The 21,747-nt window shown below is 41.0% G+C and overlaps 2 protein-coding genes across 4 annotated transcripts; one reads left to right on the top strand and one right to left on the bottom strand.

Annotated features, from left to right (window-relative positions):
• Nucleotides 1-1,454: 1,454 nt before the first annotated feature.
• On the top strand, nucleotides 1,455-6,680 carry LOC111636197. Of its 3 annotated transcripts, XM_023381396.1 has the most exons (6): nucleotides 3,080-3,234; nucleotides 3,311-3,401; nucleotides 4,762-4,856; nucleotides 5,646-5,750; nucleotides 5,828-5,875; nucleotides 5,951-6,680. In XM_023381396.1, exons 1-6 carry the CDS (start codon nucleotides 3,157-3,159, stop codon nucleotides 6,002-6,004), a joined length of 471 nt encoding a protein of 156 aa, XP_023237164.1. In that variant the 5' UTR covers nucleotides 3,080-3,156; the 3' UTR covers nucleotides 6,005-6,680. The 3 variants fall into 3 exon arrangements, with proteins under 3 accessions (XP_023237166.1, XP_023237164.1, XP_023237165.1); XM_023381398.1 differs by lacking the exons at nucleotides 3,080-3,234; nucleotides 3,311-3,401 and adding an exon at nucleotides 1,455-2,786; XM_023381397.1 differs by lacking the exon at nucleotides 5,646-5,750.
• Nucleotides 6,681-11,671: 4,991 nt separating this feature from the next.
• Nucleotides 11,672-21,111, bottom strand: LOC111636195. Its single transcript, XM_023381391.1, has 6 exons — nucleotides 20,910-21,111; nucleotides 12,941-13,043; nucleotides 12,686-12,786; nucleotides 12,368-12,472; nucleotides 12,214-12,261; nucleotides 11,672-12,145 (listed from the first exon to the last, which is right to left on the bottom strand). The coding sequence occupies exons 1-6, from the start codon at nucleotides 20,985-20,987 to the stop codon at nucleotides 12,062-12,064; spliced, it is 519 nt and encodes a 172-aa protein (XP_023237159.1). The 5' UTR covers nucleotides 20,988-21,111; the 3' UTR covers nucleotides 11,672-12,061.
• Nucleotides 21,112-21,747: the final 636 nt, after the last annotated feature.

The raw sequence follows: 21,747 nt of genomic DNA, 5'->3' as shown, positions 1-21,747 counted from the left end.
ATAGCGTCATTTTAATCAGATATGTTTATCGAAATTTACACGTAATTTTCTTACCGGATTATTTTTCTTTACCATTTCAGTCATATCCAAATGTACGTAAACGGACGTCATTTACGTACGTTTTTCGGTTAAATTTACGACAAGGTCGGCCAATCGCCGTTTATTTTAAAGACGAAATCGTTTTAAACCGGAAGTAAGGCGCTTTCTAATAATGCCATTTGTATTAGATCACAGTTAAATACCGGGTGGTCGTATCGATGGCCATCGATAGAGAAACGGTCGCAGTTTCTTCTACCGTCTCCATACGGACGTGATTCTCTCGGCTGTCCGTAGGAAGCGCGATACGCTCCGCAAAATCGGAATCGGTCGTCATCGCGCAACGCCATTTTACACCAACTTTCGAGTTTCGTTGATAATTTAAACGTCATCCGTCGGGCAAGGACGACCGATTCCGATTTTGCCAACTATAGAAGGCGAAACGGTGTGGCGACAGGCAAAAAGACGTTCGAATGCGGTCGGTTAGTCCATCGACTGGTGGTGTACAACACGTAATAATTAACGTAATTACGGCGAGTTAAAACGGTAGCATTGTTTTCGGAAGACCCCGTTAATGGCCAAACAAGAATTTTCGTTAATACAACTTTCTGTTTAGTAAATTGCCGATGGTCGGTCGAAAGCCATTACGTGGCGGAGTTTTTAAAGGAAACTAAGTATTGGAACGAGGGAATTAGCCACGGTATTAAATAACGTCCGGCCTTTATAATCCCGGAGAATTTCTTTCTGTGAGGCTCTGGACAGGTCCGAACCCTCACTAAAATTCGCGGAAAATAATTGTTTTAAAGAAAAAATATATATTNAGCCATTACGTGGCGGAGTTTTAATTAAAGGAAACTAAGTACCGGAATTAGCCACGGTATTAACATCCGGCCTTTATAATCCCGGAGAGTTACCGGCGTGGAAATTGCCCGGATGCCGCGTGGTTGGACGGTTAACCGCGAAGAAAGAAAGAAATTCGACTATGGTCTACAAAAACTTTTATTAGCGTTTTCGAACGGTTTACTTCCTTCGACCTCCGCTGGGGTTACATCTTCCGGACTTCTTGATCGGTTGGTTATCGGGAAGACCTTGGCAGTAACAGGACACGTTCGGTCTGTAACAGTAGCCCTTCGTCGCTCCCTTCTTCTTGCAAAGATCGGCGCACTTATCGTTACTCCAGCATTCGTACTTGCAATTGCCCGAATTCACCGGATATCCGTCCTTTCGGCTCTCCGCCTCTAAACCGACAACGTTTGAAATTTGAAAGTAAAACCCGCCTTCTAAAATTAGCGTTATCGCTATTTTGTACAGTAAACGAGGGCTAAATGGTGGACTCGAACGCGTCGTTCCGTTCTACTCGCAACGGCCATGTCTTTCCCCGGTTTCGCGTTACGCTTTTCAAAATTCGCCAACTAAAATTACTTAAATAATTAGGGTTCTCGGGTTTTATAATAAATACCGTCGCCTTCCGTAACGAAACACCGGGAAATACGCCATCTGGGTGTCGTCGTACGCCTTTCGTTCGAAAATGATTACGCTATTTATATACTTACATTCTTTATTTATCGCCACCAACCGCCGGAACATAATCGGGTTAGGAACGGCGTTACGCGTAGGTAAACAAGTAGGAAGGGATAATAATAAGAAATACGACAACTTTAGCGAAAACTGCGCCAACGGACGAAGATACGAACAGCGAATAAGACGAGAATTAACGGTAGAATTGAGCATTAATTAATTACAACAGGTACAGAACGAAAAAAGTTTAAAAGAATAATACAACTTAAAGTACCTCGTATATAACGATAACGATATTGCCATTCTGCCATGACGGCTGTAAACGTGGCGACCGAAAACGAGAGTACGTCGTATACGAAATTGGCCAAGAAACGGGACGTCGCGAGAAAATAAGGCTTTAACCGTGGGAGAAGAGAAGAAATTACTCGGAAGAGTTAATCGTCTTACCCAAAGCCAACAGACAGAAGACGGCAATCGATATCGAGTACTTCATCTCGGCTTTTGACTGGCCGTCCAAGGGGATTCTTTATTTAAAACATATCTAATTTGCTCAATTATCCGTACCAATTCGACGTTTAATAACTCTTAAAACGTCGTCGGAGTTTAAAAGTTCAATTAAGCATTAATAAACCGTTTAGAGGAGAAATTTTACGGCGGAAGACAAGTGGAGTGGCCACCGGTCCGACTCAATTAGGTTTTTAATAGGAGAAGAATTAATGATTAGATATTATCCTATTATTCGAAATCGTTTTATAATTACGAACATCTGCCGTCGGTTTCCGCTCCCGGACGACGATTACGGAAGACTGGCGAAAAGACAATCGCCATTCGCCACACTTTGGGCGTAGATAAAAGTCGACTTACAATTTTCCCGCTGGCGTTTCGAAACTTTCGGGTCTACACCACTATTCGTCCGCCGGTTTGGTCAATTTAGCCAGAGGATATTTATAGAGAAGAGGAAATAAACTTCTGACGACCTGGGGCGTAAGCGAAGGCCCAAATCGTTGCCAGAGCGGAAGTTTTCGACCGGTGGTCTTTGGCAAAAGTCAGCGGTTTTTCTTATTTAAACTCGAAATATACCCACGCCGGGAGTATACTGCGAACAATACCGTCCGCCACCTTCGGCTCCGGCCCGGTCCCGCGGGACGAGGTGTTTATTCTACGAGGAGATCCTCGTCTATAAAACGTTAGAATTACCTCTTACGGCATCTTCCGTTCTTTATAAATGTTAAGTAAGTAAACTTTTCTGTCTTCTTTTCCATTCGTTCCTAGAAATTATTTAACAAAAAGTCGCATTCTCTTCTACATTTGAAGACGTTTCCTTGTCCTAACGCGCGTCCAAGAAAAGTGGGACGAATTTAATAACGACCAAGCCAAACAATTTGGACTCTACCAGTCTCTACCGTGTTATTTTGATAATTAAAACGCGACGTTAAAAATTCGTGGCTTAGAATATACGTAAACGCGTATTTTTTACGTAAACCGACACGTTTTTTGTTTAGGTCACCGGAGACGTCGCGGGGGTATTTGCCTGGTTGGATGGGGCCAGGAACGGCTTTATAAGTTTCCTACAAACCGAGGATAGGAGTTTGGTCGGCCGAAATGTGTTTTCGCATTAGCAGGTTTTTATGCTTTAAGAATACCAAAGACGGATCTTTAGCCGTGGGTATTTACAACGCGGTGAGTGACGACGGTTTCCTACGATTTCTATGTTACGTTTATTAATATTAACGCATTTTCCGTCGACGCTTTATAGGTTATTTCGTTAATAACACTCGTTATCTGTTGCGCGGTATACACCCGACGGAATAGCGGCGCTACGACCGGGCCCGGCCACGTTTACTTAGGTAACAACTTTAAAGTATAAAGATCGGTAGAAATATTTTATCCAGTTAAATGTTTTAATAGAGTAAGTTATTTATAAGATATACGCGTTTTTAGAAAATACTCCGGTTACCTTTTTACTACGTAATGATTTTCGTATCGTTATCCTTCCCTTTTAAAAGAAAAAAGTCTCGAACTAAATAAAGCGAATAAAAACCAGTTTACTCTTCATATTGTTCGTCCTTGCCGACGGGAGTTACGTCGTTTCTAAAACTGTCAAACGAACGAATTAAGTTAAGGATAGATTAATATTCTAAATACATAAAAAATATCTGGAGAATGGGACGAGTGACGAGACAGTTATTTCGATGGATTCTAATTATAATCCGGCAAAAATCGAGGATGCTTGGCTGTGGGTCTACTTTTAAAACTCGTCTCCCGTTAGCTTTGTCGCAATTAAAAACCTAGAAAATACGGAGGAAATTTCAAAAAAATAAACTTTAATTTGGCGGCCGAGACTTTTTCGTCCCGTCGACAAAAACTTAAACGATTATTAAAATATTAAACGTTATTTTTCAAATAAATGATATTTTGAAAGAAATTTTTCTTCTTCTTCCCAGGAGAATAAATTGTTTAAAAAATTCCACTTGGAGTATAGCCGAGAAATAAGTAAAACTTATAAAAATAAATACGCTAGTGCCTCGTACTTCAAATTTAATTCGTTCGAACTCCCAAGCAACGTTTACCGTTCTGAAATAACCAAAGCCAATTAATCCGTTCCCGGACCCCAAAGGATACTCGTTTCGTTAAAACGAGAAAGGCAACTTAAGGAAAAAATAAAAACTGCAAATTCGCGATTATATTCCTTGTTGGGAAGCCTACTTTACGCTTGGAGGGCATTTTCCGAAATCTGCGAACGAAGTCTGCGCTCGTACTTTACTTCGTTATAGCCCTTTTCTCCGACGTTTCGGACTCAAACGATTTACCAGATGCTCTGTTTGGTCATTAATCTCCCTTTTTCTCCATCGTTTAGACCCGACACTGGTTCGCCACCACCTGGACGTTGCTCCCTCCGTCGTTTATCATCGCGTGGCGCTTGTTCTAAAATACGTAATTTTCTTCCTTTCCGGTCTACGTTATCGACACGCCCTCTGGGTCCGATTCGACCTCCGAAACTTCCCGACTTAAGAATTCTGTACTTAATTAATCGTAATTTTGACTAGATTTTAGGGACTCGGCGTACCAACGAATACGAACGTACGGTACCTAGGTACTACAGTACTTTTTAAACACTTGTGTAAGGAAAAATACGAAAATAACAATGGCAAAAGCTGTTAATTGTATTTTGATAATAAAAATGCGTTAAGAAGGATCTTTTGGCAGAAAAATACTTGGACGAAAAAACCACCGGCGTCGTCCTGGCGGCCGTTTCCCTGTGGTCGGCGGTCACTCTGGTCCTTTTGTACGGCGTCAAGAACGTAAGTAAACGTTTGACATTTTCTATTAAAATGGACAACTTTAACCCAGGTCGACGCGATAATTCGATGGTTTCGTACGAAACGGACGGGTCGAATGGCGAATTTAGCGTTCGGACGGCGAGTGAATTTAAGAAGTAACCGGCCAGCAGTTAGACCGGGCAATTTTTTCCAAAAATGTTTCGGTTAAAACCCGCGACTTTCGACGAAACGTTCGACATTTTTTATTTTTTCGGAAACGATTTGTAAATTTCTCATAAATTATCAAAAGTTTTCCGCTGTTACAAACGGAAAAACGCATTAGTAAACGGTAACCGCGCATTTTTGACATAATCATTTACGTAGTCGAAACGTTTTTCCGAAAATTATTTTCGCGCGGTCCCGTCGTATTTTTATATAGACGAGTTATTCGTTAGGACCTCAGAAATCTTAACAAAACGTACTTTTGTTTTAAACTGTTTCCACCCGCGGGAACTAAGAGGGCGGTTTGGCGGTGTTTTTAGCTATCCCATTACGGGTCGGGCCGGGCCGGCAACGGCGAGGGAGGGGACCCGACGTATCCGGACGGACCACCCCCGAAACATTCCTAGAGATTTTCTCATCCGGGTCCCCCAAAGCTGTAGGCCGCCGGCTCGACCGCTGGGCCATCCGGCCTAACCGAAGGTACATTTTAAGCTTTTCCTCCCATCGTAATTAATCGTCGGCGGGAAATTTATAAATGGACGGGCCGAAATTCGTGTATTTTAAAAATGTTTTATCGGCTCCAACGAAATTTACTAATTTCGTTGGCAGGACAAGCGGTTTTTATTCCTCCCCTGGATGGTTTGGAAGGCCGCGGTGGTGGCGGCACTTATAATATCGTTGGTCCTCTGCCTGGCGGTCGTATTGGCCAATCCGGTAAGTTAACGGCGCGAAGATTAAACCGATGGTGATAAGGGCGAACGATGGAATTTATTGGGAGTTTCTTTCGACAGATGGCCGCGGTTATCGCCTTGGCGGCGGGTTCGACGGCCTCCTTCGAAGTGAGTACCCGGCAAATACCCCGACGAATTTTTTACATTTTCCCAATATTAATTAATACTCGTTTTTCTTTCTAGGTGTACTGTTACAGTTGCGTGTATTCTCAATACAGGATCTTGACCGGCAATTAGTTAAAACGGAAGGCTGCCGGAACGTCTGAGTCCACAGCGTTATTTCTCCTTCAAATAGAAAAACTTTTACGCGTACTTTTTTTAAATGATGGAAACGGCCAATTATTATCCAGGATTTAAAATGAAAATTTCGATCGGATAAATTATGTTTCGAGGCAATAAAATATTAATTTACAGCTTTTGCTCGTACGCTTTGTAAAAGGTAATTAGGCCGGGAACACGCGCGCGTAAAATTGTGTGGCAGAAAACTGAATCAGAAATCGGTTTCTGTTTTACGCTTTTTATGCCGGAACACGCGTACGTAAAAATTCTGGCCGAACAGGAAACGCCGCTGCCACCAACGGTGCTAATTTTATTCATTTTTTTCCTCTCATAGAGGCTATCTATCCCTTTGTACCTTCCATTTTTTCTCCGCTTCCTCCGCTGTAATATAGAAAGTTTAAATGAATAGACTCGTATTCCGAATTGAAATAAAGAACGCGCCATCTAAATACTAGGCCTATATATCTATTCTACTACACCTAGCTGTTATTTGAAATTTAGCACCTATAACCATCCATAAACGTCGTTTAAATACGGTGTCTTTATACGCGACACCCACGTGGTCGAACGGATTCGATAAACTCCTCTATTTCGACATCGTCACAATTGTAGGGTTAACCCTGGTTGCCGCCATTGTTAGAATAAAAACCACGCGTCCACTTTGACGCCACAGGAAAGACTTGTCTTTATTGGAGGAATTTCGGCGTAAAAAGTAGAGACACGCTCTACTCTATTTTCAGTTCCGTTTCGGCCAAAATTTCAGAAAAATTTTTACGTTTTCTGTTTTACGCTAGATTTTACGCCGAATTTTACGCGCGTGTGTTCCCGGCTTTAAACCGTTAACGCGATTACGCGTCGTGTCTTACGTAATATCAAAAATAAGAATTAAGCGAAAAGTAAGGAAAGAAACATTTTATCGCCACCTGACGGGGTCGAGAAATTGTTTGTCCCGTGGAATAGAACTTAAGAAGATAAATGACGTAAATTCCGTTGTTAGAGTCGACGTGGAAGCGCGTCGGAGGACGCCTACCGGAAGAAGCCGTTCTCTTATTCTTTTCTTATTATATACGGGATACGACTTTGCTCTTTTATTAATGCATTTAGGCCGGATAAAATAAAGAAAGGCGCCGTTTCTCTAACGTTCGAACAAATATTTTGGCAAAAGAATTTGTTCCGGACGCCAAGCGGGGCGAGCGATGGGAAGGGCGACTAATTAAATTTTTATCCGGAACGTTTGGAAATAAAAATGTAAGTCGTAGTTTCGTTAATCGAGGACGAACTACTTTGAACGCAAAACGTAATTAAGTTAATTGTAGTCAGATAAATCTATACAAAAACAATATCGTTCCGTGTATACGGCTTATAAAATTCGATTCGAAATTCCAACATTCGATTACGAAGAATCGTATCCTTAAAACGGCCCCCTCCCGCGCGACGGGGGACCGACGGCCACCCTATGGTTACGCTGGGCGAGAAATCGAAAGCCGACGTTTGACCTTTCGGCCTACGGTGTCCGGTCGCGCGCCGGGTTTCCGTTACCCAAATTTTACGCCCGGCGGTCGAGCGGGCGCGCATCGCGACTTTGCCGACTACGCCACACCGATCGCCTTCCGCGTCGCGGTGTGACCGTTTTACTGTTAGTTTACGGCGTTTCCCACGGGCAGCGGACGAAAGAACGTTCGAACGTAGACGGTACCCACGCGCGGCAACGGACGACGGAACGGCAAAATGACGTCACTTTTGCCGCCACGGAAAGCGGCGCGGTAAAAATTAGACCAATCCGTCTAACAACGTGGCAAACATCACGTTCGAACTACGGGGATGGGCCAGCTAAAAAGCTTTATTTGTACACTAATACGCTAATATATTTCATTTATACGCTATATCAGACTTACTTACCGCATAAAGTATTGGGAATCGAGTAAGCGTAATTCGGGACGAAAGTACAGTAGACCCCCTATAACGCGGGTTCCGATAACGTAGATTCCTACGACGCGGCGAAAAAATTGCGTCAGTATTCGTACAAAGACGCTGAAAGGAACCCGTAAAACGCGGTAAAACGTCATCGCCAACTCGTCATGGGAAGAGCAGCCGAACTATTTTCCGCGGTCTAGCGCCACACTAGGGAGAGTTTAGGCGGGTAAGTTGAGTTTAACTATTGTCTGTACAGTATTATATATAAATTATATATAAATTAGGTACTGTATATATAATTATATATTAACTTAATTTATTTTAACTTTATTATAATTATATGTATAGTTTCCGCCATCTAGCGCCACGCTACAGAGAGTTTAGGCGAGCTATCGTCTGCACAGTATGTAAATTAGGTACCGTAAGTCTAATACAGCACTGTAATTTTATACATTTCTTGTGAAAGAAACATTTCTTATTCAACGGCGATTAAAATTATTTATATTAATGATGTCTCCGAAGTTCAACAAAGTTTTCGCAGAAAAATAAATTGTTAGAAATTGGCCGCTATTTGCCGAGCTGTTCCATCCCGANAAAATTATTTATATTAATGATGTCTCCAAAGTTCAGCGAAGTTTTCGCAGAAAAATAACATCAGAAATCGCGGCCACGGTTTGCTGAGTTGTTCCGCGACGAAAACAAGCTTGAGCAATAGTGATGTCGAATGGTGCACACTCGGTAAGTAATCCTACAATTTTTTGTTTATAGCGTAGCTTATACGGATTATTTCCAAAAAAAATATACGTATTTTGGAAATGTTGAGTCGGATTAGTCTAGAATCGATTAATTTTATGGAAGAAAACCTTTCAGTCAGCAGTAGTCCGTAAACTGCACACGTGTCAAATACGTGAGCCAATCACAGGCCAAGGATTCCTACAACGCAAAATTCGTATAACGAGGAACGTATCTTCGCATTATAGGGGGATCTACGGTATTCGATATTCCTAACTTTCGACCATTTAGAATATTTTTCCTTTCCAAATTATTCGTTTTTTAGGTTTTTTTTTTATTTGCGATAAGATCGAAGGCAAACTTAAAAAGTTTAGTCGATACAACGAAACGATCCCGGTAGACGCCATTTTCGACTACCGGCACGTGTCCTACCTACTGCAGTAGCTGGTTTATATTTACGGCTGGCGGATGGCGCGTTTCGATGGTAGGGTAATTTCCGGCCGCGAGTACACGCGAGGCGGAAAGACGACGGAACGGCAACCGTTTCCGTCGGCCGTTGCCGCCTGCGAGTAGCGGGCTTTAGTCCGTCGATTGGTGGTGTACCACGCGTAATAATTAACGTAATTACGGCGAGTTAAAACGGTAGCATTGTTTTCGGAAGACCCCGTTAATGGTGAAACAAGAATTTTCGTTAATACAACTTTCTGTTTAGTAAATTGCCGATGGTCGGTCGAAAGCCATTACGTGGCGGAGTTTTTAAAGGAAACTAAGTATTGGAACGAGGGAATTAGCCACGGTATTAAATAACGTCCGGCCTTTATAATCCCGGAGAATTTCTTTCTGTGAGGCTCTGGACAGGTCCGAACCCTCACTAAAATTCGCGGAAAATAATTGTTTTAAAGAAAAAATATATATTAGTTAGAAATACATTTTTTATATGAAAACGCGACGCTAACTTTTAAACAATAGAAGAATGTAAGTCCGTCGACCATCTCCGGTTGGAGATCGAATTAAACTTCGATTTTGATCTCTCCCGCGCCCCCGAAAGGTTTCGGATTATCATCGGGTGACGAGGAGAGACCAATCGGAAAGGGGAATCCGAGAGAAAACGGATAAAACCCCGGAAATTCGTGGACGCGACGGCTTCTTCTCCCGAAAGTTCCGAGTGACGGATCTGTTGTCGCGTGTGTGTCTCGCACCCATCTTCGTCTCTATCTCCCGACCTCGGATCGACATCTTTCCATCAACGGAAGTCGACCGCACGGTCCCGGAGTGGTCGAGACGTGATGGAATGGTTCATTGGCGAACGAGGGACACTCCTTCAAAATGGGACTATCTTGGAAAGGAGAGGAAGACCCAGAGGCCGCAACCGCCGCAGAACTTCCAAGATCGCGGACATCTTGTAAGCTTCTTTCGTGTTTAATAAACGGTTTTGTTGTTTGTAAACGAAGCATCTACCTCTGGCTCAACTGCTTCCACGTGTCGTCGATTGTTACCGCTCGGCAATCCAAACGGCAAGGGAGACGATGACGATATATATCACATATTATCGTTGGTCGAGATTTTTTTATTTCTCCCCCCCTCGGCCCCCACATTTCTTTCTTGGCGGATAACCGCCAAGAAAGAAAGAAATTCGACTGTCGTCCGCAAAAACTTTTATTAGCCTTTTGTTTACCGACAAACGCGGAGGAAGCGTCGCGCCTAGCGTATGGGGCAAAACGAATTCTGTTCGGACAAACGGTCGAAAACTTAAACGAAAGTTTCTTTCCTGCCGGGGATGGACGGGGCGGACGAATGCGTACGCCAATCCGTAATAGATTCGTATAGGCAATTCTTCGGTCGACCCACCCAGGCGGCAGATGGCTTTCGAAATGTACCAAACGCCGTAGTCGAAGCACCCGGCCGAAGAAATTCCTGCGGGACTAAAGGTATTCGTCGGCGCCGGAGACGACGGGCAAAAGCGTCCGCTTTCGACATTTTCCTACGGCCATCGGTCACTCCCCGTCTTCTTCCGCATTTCCGACCGAGAGAGAAAAATTCCTCGGCCCGGAAGAAGGGCGCTCGGCGTTTACGAAATGCTCCCACCCGGCATCCGCCGGCGCGCGCATCGTTTACGGATCGAAAGCCACCGTTCTCGCCGCGCAGTTTTTTTTCTTTCGGATTAAAGAATATCGATATTAACGTAACGGCCGAAACTAACCGGCAATTATTATTATCGCCGCGATTTTTAATGGTGTTTTTAATTTATTTAATTTAACGTATACCCTCTCGGCCCGGAATTAGTACCGTCTGGCCCCTACGTCGTTACTTTTTTCCAGGAAGAAGTTTGGAACGGGAATAACGCCACTTCCGGTGGGCGCGAGAATTTCGCGTATAATTAATCCGGGCCTTTCGTCCTTTAGGCTTCCGTATCCGGCGTCGACTTCGGTCTATCCCACTCCGTTTTCCAGACGGCGGGATTTTATAGGTCTACGGTTTTTTCAAATGGCGGCCAAATTACCGTCCCGGTGGGACTCGGCTGGTAAAGTTTCGCTAAACGTTAACGGCCGGGACTTAACGGCCGTTTTACCGGTTATTAGCGTTTACGATTTCTTTTATAAAACCCGTCCCTACTCTAAAAGTTAAGCTTTTTGTCATTTTATAATAATTAAAAATATAAAAAGTTTTTAATAATAAAATACGCTAACGAATGGCTCCACCCGCGCAATTTTAAACGTTTCCGGGAAAGTCGAGCCACCGGCGGCCACGTTTTTAAAATCGCCACGTTAAATAGTACGAACCTATGGTTATACGCTCGGTAGCGTTTACGGCAATATCTCGGCCAGATAACATTTCATTTTGTTTATTAAACGTATTTAATATAAGCCATGTTAATAAAGATTTTCGCTCCCTTGCCGACAATTTTTTCCTTCTTTCGCTACATTTTCTTTTAGCCGTACAATGTTTCTCGGCAAATTTATAAACCGAGAGTTATTATTACGCGCTTAACTCGCCAGTATTTGTATACCGTTACCGGAAATATTCTCCGTATTTTCATTTATATTTAACTCGTTACGCGAAATTTATTAATAAATATATCGACGAATTCGTAAAATACCTTTAATTATTTAAGTGTATTCCGTTTAATATAGACGGGAATTTTTACGCACCGAGTAGGCGACCTACGGTACGGTACGTTCTAATATCCTTCCGCTCGGATATAATCTTTGGAAAATCTTCGCCCGAAACTGGGGCCCGACAAAAAAATATATATTTTTTATAATTTCGATTTATTACAAATATTTATTTAGAAAACGTACGGCGCGGTACAAAAAGTATCGCCGGGTACGATTAACGCCCGACCCGAATTAACGGGTATATTTAATTACTTTAGAACTTTTTCATGGTCGTCTGCGAAGGGTCCGATTCGGTCAACAACTTGTACTGGGAATAGACGCAACCGTAACAGTAAATCTGGAAAGAAAATCGTCGGGTTAACTTCCCTTCGTCGGCGTAAATGGTCGACCGATAGACATACTCACGTGAAAGGAGATGAAGGCAGCCGATACTAACATCCCGACGGCGTAGCTCTGTTTTAAAACGAAAGACGTTGAATGGCGTATAAAGAAGAAACTATACAAAATGGCCGCGCACTCCGATAACCATCGAAGGCCGGAGAAAATAAACGCAACTTACGGGAATTTGAATCATGACGATGAAGGAGCAGATAAACGTAAGGAATTCTCCGGCGATTACCATCACCATCCATATCAACCACGGTATGAGAAAATGTCGTTGGTCCTGTTAATTGTAATAAAAGATATTTCCTAATACCTAGCCTAATTACGAAATGAATCGAATCGAGTAACGTTATATAAAATCGCCTAGTATCGAAACACTAGACGACGACTAAATAAGTAAATTTTCGGTATCGATTAAAGAAGTTTATCCGCCTTTCCGCAATTCTTGGATTTAATGGCCGTAAAAATTGCAAGGAGGGAAAAAGTCACTTACCGTTTTAGCTCCGTACACCAGGCAGAAACCTACCAGGAACCAAATACACGACAAGACGATGCACAGGATAAGGTATATATTTGCGTAGGCCAAGACGGATTCTAGGAAAAATACATTTTTATCGGTTGCGCCGTAATACTACCGTAATCGAATTAAAGTAAAAACGCCAATATTGTATAAATTAAGTTTACAATGCCGACGAGGTCTTAATTAAATACTATTCGTATAAATCTGACCAAATTTACGTGTATTTACCATTCACGCTCGAGGAATTGGGATAACTCTTAACCACGTTCGCCACATTTTGAACTTGTCCGTAAAGTACGCCGAAAACAATTGTCGATAACAAGGAGATAATCTAAAAGAAACGAAAGAAAGAAATTGATTACGTGCGGGCTATTGTGCCACGGATGGCGTCGTTTACTCCAACGTCCCTAATTATCACAAGTTCAAAATGCAAAAACCGTTTATTATCGAGCGGATGGAGGAACTAGTTTACGCCGGCAAAAATGGGATTTAAAGTGGTTAAATTACACTTTTCCTGGCCGTAACTTCGTTCTTCCCTGGCCCGCTCGGCCGAAATCTTATCCGAAAGTCGTCGGTCCCCGAGACGACTTAGTAAATTCCGCTTCGGATCGTTTTTTAATTACGAAATTGTATAAAAAATATTTAATTTTGGCGCGGGAGGGACGGCGGCATCCGTTTAATTAATAATTTGTTGGCAATCTGGGCCGTAAGAGAACGGCTAATAAACAAAGATTAGTTCTCTGTGTACTTTTCTCCGCGTTTCCGATAAGAACCGACGTAACAAAGAGATAAAATTGAAAACAACCCGTGCCGTTGGAACCCGGTAAGTTTATACATTTTAAACTTTTTCGTCGCGTGGGTAACAGTTCGGTAAAGATAAGAACACCCCACACTCCGCCCATAACCCGAAAGTTGTAGGAGCCGTTACCGTCCGATCGCCTTTGATCTTAGACAAAAGGCCTTTTGGCTAAGATCGAAGGCGGGTTGCGCGGATAGCCTACCGGTCGTCCGCTCCTGGCCTCTCGTCCACGCCGGAAACTCCTAGGCTTCCGCTTACGAGTTTCTGGCTATTTCTGGGCCGTATCCGCCGTCGCCGCGGCATCTAGGAGTCGTTTGCCGACGTCGGCCCCCCGGTCGGATCCCTCACGCCTGCAAACTTTAATACATCGGGCCCGGTCCAATTTAAAGTATAAAATAACTATGTTTATTTATACAAAGAAATATAATGCTAAAGATTACAAAGGTAACGTACGAGTACTCGATTAATTGATATATTAAACGAACACTATATCGATACGAGGATAAAACTATCATTTTAGAAGAGAACTCCCCAATTTTCTCCGATTCGTAGGAAATTACACTATACGCTGTTACCCAAGTGCAGTGTTTTTCAACCTGTGGGTCGCGACCCCCCTGGGGGTCGCGAAGCCTTACACGGGGGTCGCGGGTAAAAGAAAAAGTGTTTGTAGGTCCTACATTACATTGAAAAAACTACAATTTCAGCGAGAAGGCTGTATCTGTTTATTATGCAGTACAGTTGGTTTTTTGATTGACATTTAGGTCCGCATGATGGGTGTCGCCTGGGTGGGTACGGTCCACCCCAGAAAATGATTGCCGAAAAAGTGTCGAGCTGACATGTAAAAAGAAATAATAAGTAGAAAAGTAGAAGTGAAATTCCCTCATCCTAAAAAAAAGGTCAACAGCACTCCGAACCCATTGTTATAAGAAGAAAGTAACATACTATACGTGTCTTAAGTTATTGTCGATTCTCCTTAAATTCTCATTTTAGTCAACAGTAATTTTTCTGAGCAGAAAGAAAATTAAATACATAATTTTTTAAATCACTGATTTAGTTTTAATATGGCCCTAGGGGGGTCGCCTGAATTTTTTAACTTGTAAAGGGGTCGCGTATTCAAAAAGGTTGAAAAACACTGCCCTAGTGTATATGCACTATACACTGTTAACCTTTCTTTTTAAGTAAAATAAAATAATATTTTAAACGAAATTCATTTTCTAAAACATTTTAAACATTAAAATGTTTTCCAATGTAATCCCGGTTCTCACGCGTGTATCGTAATTTTTTATTTTTATTTTTGTTTCCGCTCCGAGAGTACAAACCGGACCTTTTTTTCGAGCTTAAGGTAGATTCGGCCAGCGACGGCTCCCAACGTACCCGGAAGGAATGAACCGATGCGGCCACCCGTCCGGATTCGATTTCGAATCCTCCGGAGCGGTAGGCCGACCACTCGCCGTCTTAGCCGTCCGACTATTGCCCACCGGCGGGTGCGCGGATAAAAACCTGGTAAAAAAACCTCCTATAATTTGGTAAAACGTCATCGGGCAGCCGAACTGCTTTCCGCCGTCCAGCGCCACGCTACGAAGAATTTAGGAGGGTAAATTGAGTTTACTATCGTCTGTACAGTATGTAAATTAGTTACCATAAGTCTAATACAGCACTAATTTTATACATTTCTTGTAAAAAAACATTTCTTATTCAACGGCCATAAAGATTATTTATATTAATAATGTATCCAAATTGTGTACTGGCACAATGAAGTGACGTTTTTCTCAACACTGGGCTAGTTGAATCTTTTATTTAGTTAGTTTAACTAACTAAATAAAAGATTCTAACTAACTAACTAAATAAAAGTAACTAACTAACTAACTAACTAAATAAAAGATTCAACTAGCCCAGTGTTGAGAAAAACGTCACTTCATTGTGCCAGTACACAATAAGCAAATACAACACGGTTTCGACAACATCAACAAATGTATCCAAAGTTCGACGAAGTTTTAGCAGAAAAATAACTTATCAGAAATCGCCCGCCGTTTGGTGCGCCGCTTCGCCACGAAAACAAGCTCGAGCAACGGCGACGTCGAACGGTGCACACTCGGTAAGTAATCCTACAANTCAGTAGGTATTAAAAGGTAATCTAAACATATAAAATTACTTGTCCTGACTGACTGAATGATTGATTCATCATCATCCAGAGCAAACTGCTAAATCTAAAGAAGTGAAATTTAAATAATGCACTCCTAGAACCTATATCCGGTGTGACAAGGGAAGCGGAGAGGTGGTGTGTCGGAGAGAGAGAGAGCCATTATTGTGCTAAATTCTCCATACTAACTAAATAAAAGATTCAACTAGCCCAGTGTTGAGAAAAACGTCACTTCATTGTGCCTGTATACAACAGATATTATATTAATTAAATTATCAACAACTGTGGGGCAGATAATAGTGAGGTAAACTTAAAACTATGCATAAAGCTATACAATATAAAGATGAAAACATCACTGTAACTGTATGAGCAGGAAGCATCATCAGTAGGTATTAAAAGGTAATCTAAATATATAAAATTACTTGTCCCGACTGACTGAATGATTGATTCATCATCATCCAGAGCAAACTGCTAAATCTAAAGAAGTGAAATTTAAATAATGCATTCCTAGAACCTATATCCGGTGTGACAAAAAAAAAACAAAAGATAAAGTTCACCACAAAGTGAAATTTGGTACGCAGTTAGGGTACGTCACGAGAAAACGCGCACTAAAAAGGGATTTTTCGAAATTCCCTGGCGGGGGAGAGGGAGAGGATCGAGTCTTAACTGGAAAAACGGCTTCTACCGTACTATTTTACACGCGATTTTTCGTTTTCAACTAAGTTTAATTTTCATCGAATACTTAGATGTATTAAATTGTTATAAATATTTTCATATACCGTATTTCGATTTTTTAACCAAATGTTCGAACCGCTTTAAATTCGAATTTGTTATCGCGTATGGGTTCGATTATAGAACGATGGTAAACGTTGCAGAAAATTGATCAAATGGAAAATAGTTGGTTCGATTGTCGGCGGTAGGTGTCATGTAACAATTACTATGGTCGTCGAAATACAGAATATAAATGGGGTTTGCTGGCAAAGTCCTGGCGGGCAAAGCCGCGGGTAACAGCTAGTTATTTTAATAAAAATGCATTCTAGAATGGGGTTTAATTCTTTTTTATTAAGTATAGACCCGAATAAAACAAATATTTGTTTTTTAAATAAATTATTTATAATAAGTTTATTTATCTACTCGTAAGTAAAAATTGAAAATGTCCGTAGAAGTAATTTTTAAAAAATATCCATTTTCGAGATAAAGATTTATACTTATTACAATAATCTAAGAGGTTAACGCTTAAATGGTAATAGGAATACCGCATTAATGTAATTTTTGCCGCCATTTCGAAGGATTGGTCAAACTAACGAGTGCGAAGAGGTTTCTTTATTAAACTAATAGGCGCATTTCTGCAGTCTCCCGCGGGATTAGCGATTATTATTTTTTCTTTTTTCTTCCACGTCCAGTACGTAGATTTAATCAAAAATGTATTAGTCGACTTTCGTATCTAATCATTGTAGTTGGATAAATCCTTCGATACGGTAGCGAATTAATCAAATAAACCGCTTTCCTATATTACGAATCGTATAAATTACGTAATTTATTAAGAGTAAAAATATTTAATAAATTTTAACAATATATTTTAGTGGAAAAATTTCCACGGGTTATTTCGGTAGCCGAAAGGTTTTGGAACGGCCAAATTAAAAAAGTACCGTACGAGAAAATAAAGTATATACTGTTAAATTCCATTTATTAATATAGTAGCTAAAGCTGGCCCGCCATAAAAATGGGCTCCGTCTTTCGTTTATCGCGCCCGTTACGGCATTTTAGAATTTATTTCGTTGGTTTATAGAATTCTCGCACCCGGACCGCGGGAATCAAAACCGAAACCGAAAATATAAGATAACGAGTTTACTACGAAACCGGGCAAATGCCGCGGTAAGAATATCGTTCCGGCGCATTTTCCCTTTACCAATACGAAAATAGCCAATAGCCTACGTCGGTGGGGAAGAAATAACCTTTTAGAATTTTAAAAATCGATGGGGTGGATACCGAGGTTACTTCCGGCTTTAGGCCATACGCCAGTATAGATACGGATTAAAGCTACTGCCGAAGATTAAATAATTGCCAAGTTGACAACGTTAATATCGCGCGGTATCCCGAGAAAAATGGACGGGTGGATAATGTAAACTTAATTGGCTGGAAGCCGGATACGTCTTACCACGGGCGTATCTACGTTCGTTTCCACCCTTTCGGGACAAAAGCTACCGCCTATCTCGGACGCATTCTTAGCCACCGAAGTGTCCGCCGTAAACCAGTTTTACGGTACTAGACGGAAATCGAACCAGCTTAACGACGAAATGAGGCGGATGTCGATTCCGAATGGGTAACTGTCGAAATTTCCCAATTGTCATCGTACAGAGTCGGTTGCATTTGGACTGCTAAAAGTCTTTGTAAACAGCTTTGGATATGGTATTTTAATTACCATTAGCCGCCTCTATATATTGTATATAAAGTAGTTTAACTTAATAGAAACTAGAGAATGAATGATTCTCTCTATCTTATATACTTGTATATAATTCATTTCTATTTATTAATTTTTACTGAATTAAGCACTTTAATTAGGGCCTATAAGGAATTTACTTAAATATATATGCATTAATCGAAATAAATTTATTTTTTAATTTAATAGAATTATTTAAAAAATACCTTTACGGTCGGTTGTATTATTTGATTAACAATTGACGTAAAAGTTCTTATTTAACTATCAGACGACAAACGGGATAATGTTATTTACATTACAACTGCCGCTCCTCTTTTGATTTCTGTTTTGCGCATTGTGTCGCCCGTCTCCGTACGCGGGTCAACTCGGTTACCTTCTTTTCAGTTCGGTGTAAAAAGTATCGTTTGGCCCATTAGCTACTTTTTGAGTTACGTATTTATTTATAAATATATCTAAATATATAAAATTACTTGTCCCGACTGACTGACTGACTGAATGACTGATTGATCGTGGCCCAGAGCAAACCGCCCAACCTAAAGAGGTGAAATTTGGTACGCAGTTAGGGTACGTCACGAAAACGCGCACTAAAAAGGGATTTTTCGAAATTCCCTGGCGGGGGAGAGGGAGAGGATCGAGTCTTAACTGGAAAAACGGCTTCTACCGTACTATTTTACACGCGATTTTTCGTTTTCAACTAAGTTTAATTTTCATCGAATACTTAGATGTATTAAATTGTTATAAATATTTTCATATACCGTATTTCGATTTTTTAACCAAATGTTCGAACCGCTTTAAATTCGAATTTGTTATCGCGTATGGGTTCGATTATAGAACGATGGTAAACGTTGCAGAAAATTGATCAAATGGAAAATAGTTGGTTCGATTGTCGGCGGTAGGTGTCATGTAACAATTACTATGGTCGTCGAAATACAGAATATAAATGGGGTTTGCTGGCAAAGTCCTGGCGGGCAAAGCCGCGGGTAACAGCTAGTTATTTTAATAAAAATGCATTCTAGAATGGGGTTTAATTCTTTTTTATTAAGTATAGACCCGAATAAAACAAATATTTGTTTTTTAAATAAATTATTTATAATAAGTTTATTTATCTACTCGTAAGTAAAAATTGAAAATGTCCGTAGAAGTAATTTTTAAAAAATATCCATTTTCGAGATAAAGATTTATACTTATTACAATAATCTAAGAGGTTAACGCTTAAATGGTAATAGGAATACCGCATTAATGTAATTTTTGCCGCCATTTCGAAGGATTGGTCAAACTAACGAGTGCGAAGAGGTTTCTTTATTAAACTAATAGGCGCATTTCTGCAGTCTCCCGCGGGATTAGCGATTATTATTTTTTCTTTTTTCTTCCACGTCCAGTACGTAGATTTAATCAAAAATGTATTAGTCGACTTTCGTATCTAATCATTGTAGTTGGATAAATCCTTCGATACGGTAGCGAATTAATCAAATAAACCGCTTTCCTATATTACGAATCGTATAAATTACGTAATTTATTAAGAGTAAAAATATTTAATAAATTTTAACAATATATTTTAGTGGAAAAATTTCCACGGGTTATTTCGGTAGCCGAAAGGTTTTGGAACGGCCAAATTAAAAAAGTACCGTACGAGAAAATAAAGTATATACTGTTAAATTCCATTTATTAATATAGTAGCTAAAGCTGGCCCGCCATAAAAATGGGCTCCGTCTTTCGTTTATCGCGCCCGTTACGGCATTTTAGAATTTATTTCGTTGGTTTATAGAATTCTCGCACCCGGACCGCGGGAATCAAAACCGAAACCGAAAATATAAGATAACGAGTTTACTACGAAACCGGGCAAATGCCGCGGTAAGAATATCGTTCCGGCGCATTTTCCCTTTACCAATACGAAAATAGCCAATAGCCTACGTCGGTGGGGAAGAAATAACCTTTTAGAATTTTAAAAATCGATGGGGTGGATACCGAGGTTACTTCCGGCTTTAGGCCATACGCCAGTATAGATACGGATTAAAGCTACTGCCGAAGATTAAATAATTGCCAAGTTGACAACGTTAATATCGCGCGGTATCCCGAGAAAAATGGACGGGTGGATAATGTAAACTTAATTGGCTGGAAGCCGGATACGTCTTACCACGGGCGTATCTACGTTCGTTTCCACCCTTTCGGGACAAAAGCTACCGCCTATCTCGGACGCATTCTTAGCCACCGAAGTGTCCGCCGTAAACCAGTTTTACGGTACTAGACGGAAATCGAACCAGCTTAACGACGAAATGAGGCGGATGTCGATTCCGAATGGGTAACTGTCGAAATTTCCCAATATTATTTATCGGTTATATTCGAACGTATTTCGTTGTACGGATACTTTTCGATTCCTATTATTTTACCAATTTATCGCGAAATGGGAAAAGGATGTCGAGATAGGCGCCATAGCTTGTCGGTAAAATCGCTCCTATCTAATCTATAAGGGATTGTTACGAAATCCAAAAACTGATTTTCTAATAATTAAATTGCGAAATTCTAATCTCGGCAACGGTTAATAATTGGGGTTTTTGTTTAATAAAATTTCGAAATAACTATTTTCTTTAAGTTAAATTTAATTTTTAAATGTTAGCGCTAGGAACAATATAATCCAATTATATATATATAGGTATTCGTCGATTAGAAATATTTACGAAAGAATAAATGGACGAAGAATCTAGGAGAAATAAGAATGTAGGAATTGTCGAGGAAGGAAGAAACGGAGGAAAACCCGAAATATCGACGGGCGGGTAAAAGGGAAGGAAAGGTTTGACGAAAAGAAAAAAGCCGAACTCACCAGGGTGTAAACTCCGACGGCGAAAGATCCGTCTTTGGTGTTGGGAAAGCAACAACAGCGGGTGATTCGGAAACACATCTTCCGAGATTTGCGCACCCGCCACGCGCTTTTTCCGATTTATATCCCGGCGCGGGCGACGGTGACGTCGGAAACCGGGTAACGAATGAAACGTCGATGACGAACGACGATTATCTCCGTGTATCGAGTCGGACGATTAATTTCTCGGCGTTATTAAGGTAAAAGTCGAGCGATCTATTTTATATAACGACTGGCCAATTTCTGCGCCGATAACGCTTTAAGAGGGTAAGTTGCCTTAAACGTAAGAAGCCTACGCCACTGGGAAAGAACGAGGAAGGAGTGGAACGGTGGCGGACTTTTCCGGTTTTAATTAACGGCTTTGCGAATTTCCTACTAAGTGTTTAAACGTTTTAATTGTTTCTATTTGGAATCGTTTCGGTGTCTTTGGTGTCAAGACTTTCGGCCCGCCAACCAAACTTATATTAAATTCGTTGGTTTTCCACCTTTCTTACGGCTCTCGCGCGCCGGAAGTACGCCGTTCTGTCGTATTTTACGGCTGGGTCCGATTAGGATCGTCCGTTCCGAACAAATTATACAAAAATATTCGGGAAATAATAACCCATCGACCGGTTAGGAATTTCCCCCGATTTCGAATGTAAAAGGGAATTACCATCTCCTCTTCCGACTTCCTTCCGTCCCACCGAGTAGTGACGTTTTCCACCTTCCGGCTTCCTTAAATCGCCAACATTTATTACGAAAACGGAGAAGGGATTACGGAAGGTCAATTTCGAAACGACACGGAATAACATTTACAATAAAT

The sequence above is a fragment of the Centruroides sculpturatus genome, unplaced genomic scaffold, assembly GCF_000671375.1.
Source record: "Centruroides sculpturatus isolate CEXI.00-Female unplaced genomic scaffold, Cexi_2.0 scaffold1031, whole genome shotgun sequence".
Classification (NCBI taxonomy): Eukaryota; Metazoa; Arthropoda; class Arachnida; order Scorpiones; family Buthidae; genus Centruroides; species Centruroides sculpturatus.
This window is presented reverse-complemented; position numbering and strand designations above follow the sequence as displayed.